The sequence below is a fragment of the Colletotrichum truncatum genome (genome assembly GCF_014235925.2).
Source record: "Colletotrichum truncatum strain CMES1059 chromosome Unknown Contig_0003, whole genome shotgun sequence".
Classification (NCBI taxonomy): Eukaryota; Fungi; Ascomycota; class Sordariomycetes; order Glomerellales; family Glomerellaceae; genus Colletotrichum; species Colletotrichum truncatum.
Genome location: NW_027222400.1, coordinates 2,798,731 through 2,814,106, shown reverse-complemented (window position 1 = coordinate 2,814,106; position 15,376 = coordinate 2,798,731). Strand labels below are relative to the sequence as shown.

The 15,376-nt window shown below is 51.4% G+C and overlaps 3 protein-coding genes across 3 annotated transcripts; 1 reads left to right on the top strand and 2 right to left on the bottom strand.

The window, feature by feature from the left end:
- Nucleotides 1-358: 358 nt before the first annotated feature.
- Nucleotides 359-3,407, bottom strand: CTRU02_205674 (sodium calcium exchanger protein; the record flags this gene model as incomplete). Its single annotated transcript, XM_036727668.1, has 2 exons — nucleotides 359-704; nucleotides 757-3,407. 2 exons carry the CDS (start codon nucleotides 3,405-3,407, stop codon nucleotides 359-361), a joined length of 2,997 nt encoding a protein of 998 aa, XP_036580624.1.
- A 683-nt stretch (nucleotides 3,408-4,090) lies between these two features.
- On the top strand, nucleotides 4,091-6,842 carry CTRU02_205673 (condensin complex component cnd2; the record flags this gene model as incomplete). Its single annotated transcript, XM_070204588.1, has 3 exons — nucleotides 4,091-4,182; nucleotides 4,246-4,858; nucleotides 4,911-6,842. The coding sequence occupies 3 exons, from the start codon at nucleotides 4,091-4,093 to the stop codon at nucleotides 6,840-6,842; spliced, it is 2,637 nt and encodes an 878-aa protein (XP_070061692.1).
- A 1,930-nt stretch (nucleotides 6,843-8,772) lies between these two features.
- On the bottom strand, nucleotides 8,773-10,642 carry CTRU02_205672 (HMG box protein; the record flags this gene model as incomplete). The annotated part of the gene is made up of 7 exons (XM_036727666.2): nucleotides 8,773-8,978; nucleotides 9,034-9,756; nucleotides 9,808-10,041; nucleotides 10,092-10,146; nucleotides 10,204-10,380; nucleotides 10,436-10,469; nucleotides 10,524-10,642. 7 exons carry the CDS (start codon nucleotides 10,640-10,642, stop codon nucleotides 8,773-8,775), a joined length of 1,548 nt encoding a protein of 515 aa, XP_036580622.2.
- Between the last annotated feature and the right edge of the window lie 4,734 nt (nucleotides 10,643-15,376).

Sequence of the window (15,376 nt, the reverse complement as noted above, 5' to 3'; positions counted from 1 at the left end):
ACGTCTTTTGCCGCTTGTTGTGGCTTCCTGACGCCATCTCACACCAATAGCAGATATCAATAACCGATGGCTACCGTCACGCAACGTCATAGGGGTGTGTTGCCAAGGTGTATGTAAACGTGTAATTTGCTTTTAGGAACTAATGTAAACTAATGTATCTGTAGTTGTATGCTTGTGTCTGTTCTTGTCCACCCGCCAAGGCTGGTAAAGACTGTATACGCTCTTTCTCAAGAAAGGAATTAGAAAAAAACAGTTTCAAAGTCCTCTTCTTGGTCGCACGCTATGCTAGGGTATACTCTGTTATTTATAATATGAGTGGATGCTGATAGAAGTTGAGTATATGCCGAAGAGGAGTCAATTAAAAGGCGATAGAGTATGACACGTCGGTCCATACTCCCGTCATCTCGACGATAACATTTACCATGGTGCTGATGGTCCAGATGGCAATGAGACCCCAACCAATTTTTCGTGACATTACCCACTTGTTCATTGGGACGATTATCAAAAGACCCAGCAGAGTGAGGAGCAGCGTAATGGCCGAAATCATCAGAGTGCCTCCAATCTGAATTTGGTATGGGTGGTACTTGAAGGGTTTGTCGGGGTGTTTTTTGTGCCGATGGTTTGCGGCTTGGACCATCATATAGACACCGCCAATGCCGATGCCGAGGAGAATGTTGAGCATGGGACCACCGAAGCAAGCGGACCTAAACATATGTTAGTGCTATTCCACGGAACAATTTGATAGTTTGCACTTACAGAGCCATTACAGGGTAGCCAAGGCGGGCAACAGTAATATCGGCAATCAGATCGCCCACACTGTTGCCCGCTGCGAAGATAGTCAATCCAAGAAGGGCATCAGAGATTCCCAAAATAACACCAAAAGCCTTCAAAACGCCAACAACCTCACCCGCAATGGTGGAAATCCAGGCAATGGCAATGATGAACCCCATAAAACACAACAAAAAGTGGAATTTAGGTCTTTTGTCAGGATTCGTTGTCATTAACAGAAGGCCAAGCAAGATGGTAGATGCTAGAAGGGTGTAGAGAATGAATCTGACGAGGACCTTGTATGGTTGTTGGAAGTCTTCCATCATATTTGCCCAAAGAATTACCACTGCAAACAAAGGACCGGTAAATAGTTGGATAGCCACCAGCCATCTGTTCCATTGGCCAGAATCATCTACAGCGGCTAGGCTGCTTTCCGAAGGCAACGGTGCTGCTGGTTTAACGGTTTGCGGATGGCTGGTGGGGGCTTCAGTAGCCACACGTGCACCACTTGGATCATCGACGGCAATGAGTGCTGGAGAGCCCTTGGGCGAGTGCTCAACTGATGGAATACGGGAGTGCGTCAGGGTACTTCGCCTGAAACGTTGCCACTCTGATTCTTGCTCGATGGGCTCGCCTTCAGGTAGGGTCAGGGAGGCATTGGCACGACCGTTGGGTCCTTGCGCCAACGAATCCACGATGGTATCATCTGGTGACTCATCTGGGCTTTCACTTTCAACAACCGGAAGGGTGAGCACAAGCAGTAAGATACTAGGGACCGATATGGTGCTAACAAATCTGTCCCAGTAGCTTTTCTGCTGCCATCCTAAAAGGGTAGGGAATAATGTACTCCAGAAAATATGAGGAGGAGGCAATATAGCATATGGCCACCACCTCACAGGCTTTGGGTCGTTGATCTCATAAGGCGCAAAGGGAACCTCCATGCGGGCTGGGCCGGGCGGCATGATGAATTCCGTTGGTTCATTCTGAGGTGCTGGCGTCAATACCATAGGGGAATCCGTGTAGCCAGGGAAGGGGGATACTGGCGAGGATCGATCGCTGAAGCTTGTACGTCTGCTTGGAATTTGAAGCGAAAGCTGCCCAGGGAAGTGTCGAGATTCTAGGGACTCGCTGGCAGCGGGATCCAGTTGCAGCGGTACAGGCTCAACAGGAGGGGGCGCAAGGTTGCCACCAATCTTATAAGCAGGGGATGGACTCCGATTCCTGGCGTCTTGCGCCTTCACTTGTTGAACGGGATTCGCAGACGTCCCTTGAGGGGGGAAGCGCCAAGGAGAATGGTCGCGGCTGGTAGCCAGTGAACCAGGAACGTCGCCAGATGACATGGCTCGATTTCTATTCTGACCGAGGCCCTCAATGGCGCTAATAGTATATCTTCCCGAGTCGGATGGCGGTCCAACCGTAGTTGCTGTTTCGCCATGTGCTCCAATGTTGTTGACCGAGTATGCTCGTCCGTGCATAGGTCGAAGCCGGAGGTTGCTTTCCCTCTGTAACTGTGCCAGGGCTGATCGAAATTCCAAGGCACCGACTAAGCTGGGACGAATTGGCGTCAATGTGTTGCGTCGGCGGCCTCGGGGACGCAGAACACGCATGCTGCTTGCCATCTCGGCAACAACATGTCTTCCATGCTCGGTCTCTTCAGCTTCATCTTCGCCGTCTTCGTGGTCATCAACTTCAATTCTTGGTCCAGCTTCCAATGTACTGATATCTCCGGCGTTTGAAGCGGATGTAGAAGTGACTTGACGGTCCTCGTCGTCGGGATCATCCCGGTATGGTTCCGGGGCCAGCTCATCGTTGGGATGCCCCACAGCTCCGTATACATGACCTCGTGCGGCTGCTTCCCGGACCCGCCGCTGGCTCCGCCTTGTCGAGTACCAATGCCAGGTGACCACGGTAACCACGTAGAAGATGTAGTAGCAGACCATAGTTATGCACTCCCACAAATGAAGGTGGCCATCTGCCAGGAAGACCATGGTGAAGCAGACTGCCACAATGAAGAAGCATAAATCGCGAACATACGTCTTCCTGCCCACTTTGAACTCACGAACCAAAGCCATGGACCCGGCAACCACGGCAGTGATGAAGCTTGCAGCGCCGATCAACTCGCCAACCGCCATGCTGGCGCTGTTGGAGCCCATGGCTGCAAAGGTACTAAAGACGTCGGGAGACCCATTTCCAAAGGCCAAAAAGGTCACACCGGCCAAGCTCTCGCTGAGACCTAGGATGGTAGATATGGTGTTGAGATTAACGCTGAAGAAGTCGCTGGCGGCGATGCCAATGGTGGTGAAAAGTAGGCCAAGCCAGCAGACTAGTATAACAAAGGCAAATGCCTGTGTTTTGTTTAGGTCGCAGTAGTAAAGAGTCAAGTACGACAGGAGACCAGCCTCGTCTTCAGCGCAGTGAGCCTTGACGAAGGCACACTGATCGTCGGCTCGGTGAACATCCCGGCATTCCGTGAGCTCGTTTCTTTTGAGGAGCGGAGACGAAGCATCCTGCAGCATGAACCGCCGCTCCGTAGCCTTGCTAAAATATGACCATGTCGCCAGTAAAGTGAGTAGGAAGACAGTCGTATAGAATGGCCGCAAGCGAAGCCCGCTCCCTCTAACCTTGGAGGTTGTTGGCATGCTGACGTCAAATGCGGAATATAATTGGCTCAGTTGCAGCCATGGCAGAGTCTTGACGCGCCGCGTGCTTGGGTGAATGCCGCTCGTTCCGCTGTGCAGGAGGAACGAGTGTCTCTAGATCGAGTCGCTATACAAACGGGCTGCTAACGAGTTCGACCTGGCCGCCAGATGCATGCGCTTTTCACCTTAATGTACGATTCATGAAGACAGAGGGAGGCAGCCCGGGAAAACCTACCCAGTGTCCTTCAGGAAACTGGCGTGTCGCAAGTTTTTGGCCAAGACCGCAGGCGGGCGCCTTGATCAAGCCGAGGACATACGTGGAAGATCCCCCTCTACTGTGGCTATGCCCCGTTGAGGCGGCAACTTTAAGAGAGAGGCGACTTGCAGCGGCAAGTGTAAGAGAAAGGTTCCAATCAGTCTCGGCAGATAGGACGATGACATCACGTGCTGATAACACTAAAAGGGGTTGGGACGACTTTCGTGCTCTCAGCCACCCCACTTCTGCCCGCCCGAAAGGTTAAGATCAAGCGCCTAATATTTAAGGCATAATATATTTTTTATTGTTGTTTCGCGCCGTCGCTTGGGGCGTGTCCTGGTGGGGAAAGTAAACACAGGCACCTGGCACATATCGCAATCGTAACAATCAACACAACTGGTGACAACCACAGCGCCATCAACACAAGATGCCTCGAGTTGCTCAGGTACCACGAGCGGGCAGCGTCAGAGCGACCTCGGGCTCTATGAATGCCTCGCCCTTCAAGAATTCTCCCGTTAAGTAAGTTTGCGACGTCGGCGACTCACCTATGCTTGCCTAGCAACGAAACTAAACAATGCCTAGAATCCCCCTCAACGACGATGTGGAAGAAAAGGCAAGACGAGCGCAATCGCGCCATGCTCTTCACGAGAGGCAGAAGAATGAACTCAAGGCAGCTGCTGCGACACCGCTCCGCAAAATGAACATCAGCTTGGAAGACATTGAAAATGCGTCGCCGGGCTCCAGACCAAAGACCCCCGGTGCACGCGGCAGCCGCGGCCGTCAAACCGTTGACGATGATGATGAGGAAATTGTTGTCAGTGGCAGCACAGTTACACCCATGAAGCGAGTACCGATTCTCGCCAACTTTGAAGAGTGGATGAAGATGGCCACGGATAACAAAATCAACGCCAACAACTCCTGGAACTTTGCACTAATTGACTACTTCCACGATATGTCCCTGCTCAAGGAAGGCGACGGAGTCAATTTTCAAAAGGCCAGTTGCACACTGGACGGTTGCGTCAAGATCTATACCAGCAGAGTCGATAGCGTCGCAACCGAGACGGGCAAACTGCTGAGTGGCCTCGCAGATAGCAACAACAAAAAGAAGGATCGAGAAGGCGACGATATTGAGGGCGAAGAGAGCGAAGAAGAGGTCGACGAGGATGGAAATGTTAGAAAGAAGCCAAAGCGAAAGGTAAGCACGTTTGCAAGCACCCGGCGATCCGCAAATATACTGACCTTAAAAGACACAACGATCATCAGAAGCGACCCTTGCGCCCAGTTTTTCCTCGCTTCAGCTCAAGAAGTTTGAGCTTGAGTTTGCCGTAGACCCTCTGTTCAAGAAGACATCCGCAGACTTTGACGAAGGTGGTGCCAAGGGCCTGCTCCTCAACCATCTCATGATAGATGCCCAAGGCCGCATTGTCTTCGACAGCAGCGACGACGTCGGTGACGCACACACTTCAAAGACGAGAAAAAAGGATACCACAGAGGACGACGACGACGAAGAGGGAACCCCTGGACCATCCATGGTGCAGGAGGAGCAGGAGCCAGAGCCTGAGGAAGAGACTGAAGATGTTGAGATTGACCTCGGTGCCCTTGGTGCCAAATTCTTCTCTGACCTGACTCAACTGGATGAACTTGACATCTGCCCGTCTTTGAAGACCTTTGACCTTGGTAACCCCTCCGGCTCTATGGATATTCCCTTCTTGAGGGCACCCGAAGACTGGAGAGGAGACAACGACAAGGACAAGACTGCTGACTTGTTGGGTGACAACTCTGGCATGTTTATTGACGGCGATAATGCTGCTGGTTTTGATGATGACGACCTTGGCCTTGGCGGATTCGATCTCGGCGCTGACGTCGCATTCGGCGAGGGTGGTGAAGCCTGGGCGAGAGAAGCTGCCCTTGAACCTCAAATGCGAGTCTACGATGCTGGCCTCAATGATGATGGTGTCGCTGGCGGCGATGGAATGGAAATGCTCGACCAAGACAACGGCGACTTCGTTATTTCCATGAGCCACGCACAAAATGCCGATAAGATGCACGAGGATATTCTGGGTTATTTTGACCAAGCCTTGCAGAAGAATTGGAGCAGCGCTGAACACTGGAGAATTAGAAAGATCAAAGATGTCAACAAGCCGGCAGCCCCAGCGAAGCAACGCAAGGAAAAGGAGCCTTTTGAGATCGACTTCGCGGCACCACTTGACCAAGCCCTCGCCGATGTCCTATACACGAAGGCTTCTAGCAACTCTGCCATATCTATGCCCAAGAAAGATTGGAAGTCGAAGTCTCGAAACCTGTTGCCGGATGACAAACACTTCAACTCTAAATCGCTCCTCAATCTCTTCCTAAAGCCCAAGGCTCGCCTCAGCAGACGGCGGGTTCTCGGCAACAAAAGCGGCGCGTTCGGTAACGCTGGACAAGACAGAGATGTACCAGCAGGTGAAATGGACGAGGCATTCTGGGCACAACAGAAGGAACCCATGCAAAGCATCGAAGAAGAGACTGCGTTGCCGCAAGGAGATTATGACGCGAACTTCTTCCAAGATGACGCACTTCCTTTTGCGGGCGGCCTGGAAGACGACGAGGACGATTTCGCAGATGCCCGTGAGCACTTCTCGCCAACTGCTGAAGGCGACCCTGGGGCCACTGAAACCGCTGGTATGACAGCCTTGCTTGGCGGTGACGCGGCAACCAACGCCTTAACTGGTGCGTTTGGCACTACGCTAGTCACCCAGACGCGCCGTCTCCGGCCTGACTATGTGCAATATGCCCGTGTGGCCAAGAGGGTGGACGTCAGACGGCTGAAGGAGGAAATCTGGAAGGGAATGGGCCTCGAGACAGAGGACATGGTAAGCCTAATAGTCAAATCTTTTAAGGACAAAGGCAAAGTACTAACAGCAAAACAGGACTCCAACAGCTCCCCCCCTGCAGTCCCAACAGGCCCGCCAGAGGACCCCTCCAAGGACCCGACATTGAAGTTCACCGAAGTCATGAACAACTTGCAGACAGTCTATTCCAGACCCTTAATGGAGGACATCTCGACGAGTTTCTGCTTCATCAGTTTGCTTCACTTGGCTAACGAGAAGGGTCTAGTTGTCGAAAAGACCCCCGACCTCACAGAGCTGATGATCCGCAAAGATTGGACAGCCGAGATTTCGGCAGGCGGAGACTAAGCCAGAGTAACACAGCGTATGTGAGAAGTGGAAAACAGGAGAGTTTGTGATTGTTTGTGCCGCTGAGGTCTCCTTGCCCAGCCCATTTGCTTTGTAACGACGGCATGCTCGGTTTCTCACATTTCATAATGAATGGGCGGAAGGAATCATTTGTTTAGGTCTGTCTGTCTTGCCTGCTTCAATAAGCTGAGCGGGCGTGAAGCAACAGGAGTATTGGTACGACGTCTTATGTAATGAATGAAAGCAGGTAGCCATATGGAGGGCTTCCTTTGAACTTGCATTAAATAAGGTTGCCTCTCGTCATGCATCTTGGCCGGTTGATCTGAAGACATCCCATCGTCCCAACCAACCAACGAATGGACAATGACTGGTACAAGCAAGCTCCTAAGAGTGTGGGCACCGGTAGCTTCCTGGTACGTTGGCTCTAGATGGGCGCTAGATGCCAAGAGCGACTACAGGAACAGATTGCAGCACCCAGTTCTTCAGGTCATCTCATAGAAAGGGATGGACAGTTTTGGGCAATTAGGGCAAACGATGAAGGTAGAACTGGAACAACGGCAGCTACTCGTCCCAACTGAAGTCCTACCCGTGACTTCAAGGAGCATCTTCTCCGGGCGCACACATGCATTATCGCACCGGGGGCGGGGCTGGGCTTGCAGAATTGGGGCTCCCTCTTTTCTAGGACGAGACTGGTCAGGTAGGGTTGATGAGATGGACAAGTCTTTGTGCGCTTGCATGGCGATTGTAATACTCCATCATTACTCCAAAATACTATAAACTTCCGTATAGGCTTCCTACCATATTTTCTCTCTTTGTAATACTTAGCGGAACCACGCTCAATATGGCATGATACGAAGCAGCTCCTCACAAGCTGTTGTTATCGTTGGGCATCTCACCTATCATACCCCTGATCACCGTCATCCACGCAGGGTCTAGCGATCGGCAATGAGATGGGTCAGCTCAACCAACCAAAACAAACGGGCGTCGTACGCGGGGCCTGAGGGGAGGGGAATATTGGCCAGTCTGCGTGCCAAGGCTGGGGACACTGGCGCAGAAAGGGCATAAAACAAGACAGACAGGTAAAGACCCCGAAAGTTTGAGCACATGATGACGTTAGAGGCTCTGGAGGCACAGCGGAATGGACTAGCCTGTAGGATATGGAAAGACCCTTTCATTCTCGCCCTTGCTCGTTGACTGTTACCAGCGGCCATTTGCTGGTGCTTGCTTCCCAGAATGTATGTTAAGTTTGCTTGGAAAATACCAAAAAAGGCGTTCCTTCCGTCTCCTCAATGGTTTTTGTCACATCTTCTCCGCCCCCTTTTATTCATCTCATTTTTTTTTGGATCATTGTACACCCGTTTTTTCACTTTCCTCCTACAAGTCGTCCAAGTGCTTGATGATCATTATTTTATTCATTTCACTTTTCTGTCTTGCTCTATACCCTGTCGGCCGAACTCATTTTCAGTTACACTATTTGTATATTTTTGGCTTCTCTGGGCTGCCAGAGAGCTTCACTTATGCCATCTCGTGCCCAACCCTTCCCTATTTCCCTCAAGATAAAAACTTATCGTCTGGTCGTGTCACACAGCTCATGACCCTAACTGGGCTAGAAAGAAGAGATGCAAAGCCCACAGCACCTAATAACGCCAATAAGGGGTTTTCCAACACGCCGCCGTAAAGAATTCCCAAAAGAAAAAAAGAAAAAAACGATGCCCAGCAAGATGCCAATCCATAAGGGTATTTCAGATACTCGGACATACCAACCTCAGCCATCCAGTTTGGTTCGGCCTCAACACATCAACACAAACGAGTACAAGCAGACAACCAAATCATATCGAGCCTTCAAACCCGGACTGAACGCAAATGCACACTTTGCAATACTTATTCTTTCCATGCGAAGGTTACTCATGGTAACGTAAGATAAGTCTTCTTACTGAACACGCCGGTTCACAATCTCGCCTGCTCGTAGGAGAGCGCTCATCCCGTCAAGCTTCGGATCGCCTCGTTCCTGAATCCCAAGTGAGGACTGTGACGATGCATGCGAAGACGCGTGGGATGACGCAAGCGACCCTTCGGTTCCTGACGAGGATGAACTAGACTGATACCGCAAGAGCGCAGGCGGCGGCGAATGGTAACCTTGAAACCTCATTAGCCTCTGCCGAAAAGCTATGCTAAAGGTGGTTGAAAGTACCGTTTCTAGTTCCACGGGAACCCTGTGGCGGAGGAGCGAATACCGGCTTTTGATCATGGATATTCGAAGGTGCTGTTGGAAACGATGACTGGATCTCATAGGTAGGGGCTGGAGCAGCCTTACTCGACAATAAGGCATGAATCGGGAGTGAATGATTACTCGGTGTCTGAGGATAGGATTGCACAGCGCCTGATGATGTAGAGCTCCCTGTTGACGAATACTCGTGCTTCAACGAAGGCGGCACTGAGCTGGGATGCTGTGGAGGCCCGAAACCAGGAAAGCCAGCCGCTTCAGGAGACCTTGAGACACCGTTCAATGAACGACCATTGAATACATCGGACAAGGATGGTAAATGTGTTGGCGGAATGGGGTCGGGGTTAGGTTGACTCTCCGTCCATGTTGGGCGACGACTTCGGCTCTGAGACGCACGAGGGCTTGTCGAGTGCAAGCTCTCACGGTCGAACTGAGTGCTGGTAGGGGAGTGTACCGCTTCATCCAGATGGTGATGCTGAGAAACTGGTGTAGGAACAGCTGTTGAATATTGCGATTCCGACAAGGAAACAACAGATCCCACTCGTTGTTTCCTATTCGGCGGTGGCTCACTTCCTGGTTGACTCTCACTTCCGCTGCCAGTACTGCTGAGGCTCCCCGGAGTCACACTTGCGCTACCGTTTGTCAAACGAGCTCCTGATTCAAGCTTTTGCCGTTTGGATGATTCTTTTGCTAAACATGTGTCAGTAATGCGTACATACCTTCCCAGCATTTCAACCTTACCTTGGTTAGCACTAGCCTGCCTCTGCTTGAAGTCTTGCAGATACTGTGTGTATTTCCTGAACTCAGGAGTCTTTTTATATTCTGCCAGGTCATGATTGTACTTCTCCTTCGCCTTCAAAGCCGACGTCTCATAAGGCTCCTTCTCAGCAGGAGACAGATTTTGCCAATGTTCTCCCACAAGTTTGGCTATTTCTGTAAAGGTCAAATTTCGGCCTTTAAGCTCATCGCGCATTTCTGCACGTCTATTAGCAGTCGCTTTCAACTCTAGATCTTCCGTTACTCACTGTTTGAGAACAACACATAGGCTGATGGAGGACGTTCCGGCGCATTCTCATCTGGCTTTTAGGCTGTCAGCCCATCTTACGTTCACCACTCGTACTGCTTTCTAACACAAACCTTCGGGTGTCGACGGTACTTGCGCTTGGTTACCACGGGGCCATCCTTGGTTTCCGGTCGTGGTTGGTCGAGCCGTTGAGTTTCTGGCTTATGCTCCTCGACACTCGTTCTCGTCGGCGATACTAGTGACGCATCGGGAGCATGGCCCCTCGAGTTGGCGATACGTCTCTGTAATTTCTGTTCCCTCTGTCAGGTTCTGCTAATAAGCTTTAGCACGAGGCAATATTCTTACACGTCGATGACCCAATTTGACTCCAAGAGCGTCCCTTGGATATTCATTAGTTTCGGCCGTTCAAGTCCACGAGCAGCAGTGTACTCACAGATCAGACTCGGTAATGTCCAATATAGTCTCCCAGGTATCGAATCCCTGCTCGAGAAACGTGTCTAAATACTGGGAAATGCCCAGCTCTGAGAATATGCTTTCCAGTTCTTGCGCCATGATGGTAGATTGTTGTGCTAGGAGATATAGGGGTCCCTTGACGGTTCGTGGAGGAAGATTTGAGGTAGGACAGCGGTAGTGGTCTGCGTTTGAAGTTGTTGAATGAGCGCCCCAATGCGCAAGTGATACAGAATTCGTTCGTTGCCTGTCGATTCGGTCCCATCTACTTGTCGTCTGTACACTACACGCCGAATTTCCTCGCTTCGAAGTCGAGACACTTCCGATTGCTCTAGGTCCAGCTAGCAGTCATTGGGAATACTCCCGACCAAGTTGCACCTGTTTGGCAGCGAGCCGAGGGTGGAAGGTTAGTGCGAATATGCGTGAGCAGCAAAGGTGCTACGTGGTATGCGCCAGCGGTCCCGATGCCGAATCAGATGGAGTACGATGGTGGTAAACGAGGTTCTTTGATGCACTAATGGGCGAAAAACTACTCGGGCGTGAAGGTTAATGGATGCTTGAGGGAGAGAGGCATGTGGCAAGCCTGTTGTGGATATACCAGCATGGTGGCTGCAATATAAGAGACGAATCTCGATGACATTGTGAAAGAGACCGAGCTTTTGGGTGTGGGACAACGGGATGGACCAAGTAGAGAGGGGCTTTCAAGATTGACGTGGGATGTGGTGTACACAGAAGAGAGATACGTACAGCAAGTGATGCGTCTTCCTGAGTCGGCTCGGCGGTTTACAGCCGCATGAACCACGGGGAAAGGGCGAACGAGAATGATGCTGAGGAGGGGAAATAGGAGCAAGTGTGCGCCAAAGTGTGAGTGAATCGAGACCCAAGTGTTGCTTGTTCGAGAAGAAGAAAAAGGCTGGGTTTTGGGAAAGAAAAACGCAGTCCCGCCAGCAAAAGTCTTTTTCTCCCCTGCGGTTGTTTGAAATTGGGAACGGTGAAGAACACCAGGGGGAAGCGTGACGGTGTTGAAAGACGGAGAGCGGTTTTTCAGCGGGAGGAAATGGACTGAGACGAAGGAACGGAGAAGTAACCGTTTATTGAACAGAACAGAACAGAACCAGCCCCGCGGTGATCGACGCGGATTGAGAGGTGAGGTCAGAGGTGTCAAAAGGGAATCTGTCGGGTGGGTGTGTGTTGATGTAGCCTCAGACGTCGCCGCAGACTTGTGATCTGGGGTGGCATGCCTATGGCCCAAGCAGAGGAGCTAGAGCAACAGGCTGATGGTTTAGTTCAAGGTACCCAAGACAAGCTCCCTGGCGTCTGATCACAAAAACCGACTTTTGAGAAGTCGAAAAGGAATCGCGCAGCATCAGTGAGGAGATTTTACTGGAAGCCCATAGCAAATAAAAGCGGGATTAGACCAGCAATAATTATGGAGGCTTCCTAGGTCATGAAGACAAGGGTACTCAGCGAGTCAGGAACAGGAAACGGCCGCTTGAGATGGGGGGCTCAAAGGTACTCGCCAGGGAGTGCCGATACAAAGAGCCAAGCACACGGCCCAGTAAGTACGAGTCCCGACCCCGTCAGTCCAGCCATCGCCCTGGCACTCCTTCACTCCAGTCAACTTACGCCTTAGGCCGGAAGAGCAATGGGGGGTGGGCGGGGCCCTGGCATAGGAGGGTGTTTATCCATCGCCAGATTTTACGTGCCCTGCCCGTAGTTATCTGTGGAAGCAGTCTGGCTCTTGAACAGGGCAGGCAGTTTTCACATCTCACAGCACCTAAGGTACCTACCAAACCCAAGGCAGACACCCCTATGCCCGAAGACTCACAGCAGCAGCAGCAGCAGCAGCAGCAGCAGTACTCAGCGTCTACCTGCTAGGACAATCCTACCTCTCGTCTAGAATACGTACCTTGCCTCAAAATACAATGATGCCACAACTGCTACGCCTGGGCCCTTCAAGGCTATGCGGATCATTCCGCCATCTCTTCTAGCTGACATTCTTCGGCATTCCAAAATCCACTGCAGAGAATCGGTGTAATTACCATCATTATCACCAAACAGGGTCATTCGACATTTTAAAAGAGGGTTTGGTCGAGTCGAAACTTCGGTCGAGACCACAACCCACTGGTGGCAGACGATGCGACATCACGTCGGTATGATGGGTACAAGCCAGCACCGCAAAGCCAGGGAGAAAGAGGAGACATCTAACACCGAGAAATAACCCTGCAGCCCCGAGAAACACGTACTACCACCTGGGTTAGATGAAGGTCAAGAAAGCAAACACAGCACAGCCCGTGGGCCTGGATCTCGATGCTCAACTTCCACCTCGACTTTCGCCTCGGGATGCCTGCCCCAGATACGCCAAAGTCGCGCTTCTCGACGTGTCAGCGTTTGGGCAGACAAGCTTGTTGAACCACCCAGATGGGCTAAACTCACGCCTCCATGCGGGGAGACGGAGCATTGGAGACATGGATGGAAGGACACCTGAAATCGAAAATTGTGTCGCGATCGAAAGCCGCTACCACCCTTGCTGCAGCACACTCACGCGGATGAATCTGGCCACCAAAAAAAGACATTGGAACGCTGTAGGGGGTACTACGGCACCCCCTATACGCTGCAAAGGCGGCAGCTCCACTTTGGACAAAGGCAAAGCACGGTGCCCAATTACACAGCGTGGGCGAGACAACGCCGACGAACGACGGCCACCATGCAGGTGAATACACGGCGACGGGCCTACCGACAGCGTCATTCGGTTTGCAGAAGAAACCGTACAGCAAAAATCTTGCTGCTGACTGTTTGTGTGTCACATTGGATTAACCATACAGGCAAATGATTCTTGTTTATGCAGCTTGCGAAGGGTGAATATGTGGAATGGAAAAGGCATCAACTCTCTCAAATTAGTCGCAAAAAAGGCGCTGTCATCCATGCTCACTTCTCATTGCAATCCAGCGGTATTCTCTTTCTAGGAGAGATCGAATTGTTACAATACGATTACTGGCGACATGACCATGCAGTGAAACTCGGAGAGACGACGGGTGAAGTCGCTGGCGGCTCGCCCGGCTGCTGGATACCCCCATCAGCTCACAATCGGGAAATTTGTTTGTGGCGAAAGGGGCGAGCAATAGCCATTACAAGCTACAGATTGCGCATCCGGCTAGAGATGGCATTTTTCGTTTTCCTCGTCAATGTATGAGGTTAAGAGCATATGCACTTCTCCTGGCCATCACGCCCCCACAATCCATCCGAGGATCATGGACCACGGGCCATGTCAACCAAAGCCAGGTAGTGATCAAGGCAAAAGACAGTAAGCGGTTCAAGAGGTCCGGCCCTTGGACATGCTCTCAGTTGCCAAGATCATGGAACGGAGAATGAGTGTTCAGAAATTGTTTTACAAAGTCGAATTGCAGATCAGAGACCCAATGCGGCATTATCAGTGATTTTATTACAGAAAGGCAGTGTCTGACGTTTTTGCCCTCCGTCTGCCCTAAGGATCATGAACACTTAGTCAAACTCGCGTAGCCCACATTCAACCGAGATATCCATGACCACGTCCGGCGTTAGTGAGTATCGACGTATTGGCAATGATCCGTCAGCCGCATTGGTTTCTGGCCAGGAAGTGTGGAACGACGCAGAGTTCTGATGGCAGCACCACCTTGCCTTGTCCGGGAGCCAGTGTAATTATTGCAGTGGTGTTTATCCATGCACCTATCGTCATGGTCGTGGGTCGTCGCTTGTCCAAAAAAGCTGATTGAACGTTCTGGACTCTTCGAGGGAACGATGAGCAAACGCCCGGGCCAGCAGCAACCTGAACGCAATCACGTACAGGTCTACACTACTTTACTGCATGTATGCACCTCAGTTTAGCCAAGAAGTGTACGAGGGCGTCGACCTATCGATCCCTCTCAATGGAGGCTTTCGCAACGGAACACGCTACTGGCCGAAAACTAGCGTCACAGAGTGCCAGTACGTTAGTCACATCCCGACTCGGCCGTCGATTTGGACCTCCCGCCGTGACGTAGATTCGATGCAGCGCGTGGCTTGCGGAACCTACAACTTGCTGGGATGCTTGGAAAGACCCTCTTGCGATGGTCATGTCGACTACCGCTGAATTGGTCCATGTTGACCATGGGCCGCCGTTGTCTCAGTTATTGGGAGGTTAATGGGCTGAGGAAAACCTGCCCAGGGCCGCCCAGTAATGGGCCTTCCCAGGCACCGAACAAACAGAGACCATTGGTGTGAGAGAAATGGAAGAGGAAACAAAGGGTTACTGCAAAACAGTACGACGGTACGGATCCCTGGCCAATCTTACCGCAAGACTATCGTCTTTGCGCCAGATTGTTGAGCCATGTGGGAAAGGCCAATTGCTATACCAGCCATATATGACCAGCTATACATTCGGTAATGTGCCTCTACGATCGCAGACGGCAAAGACGATCAGCATTTCAGACGGGCGACAAGGCTGGTGCCAGTGTTTTAAAGTGGTAGTGGTGGTGATGGCTGGCCTTGTGTGTTATCTTGGTAGTTAATGGGAATCGGGACCTACACTGGAAAATGCCGGGCGTCGAATGGAACCGTAAGTTACGGTGGGGTGGGTGTGTCCTTGGTGGACACGGTGAATTCTACATCTCGATCGTGAACGCCCATTCCAGGTCATCGAGATTGAGCAAATGCCACCAGTTACTCTCGAGAAGATTGGACGCCAGTGCGACAAAAGAGGCAGCATCCCAGGTGCAGTGTATGGATCTGATATCATTGTCCTTGATCAGACACCATGTGAATCCGATCCCGGTGTAGAGGGGTTATGGTCTACATCTGAATTTGCGCTGTGGCATCGAA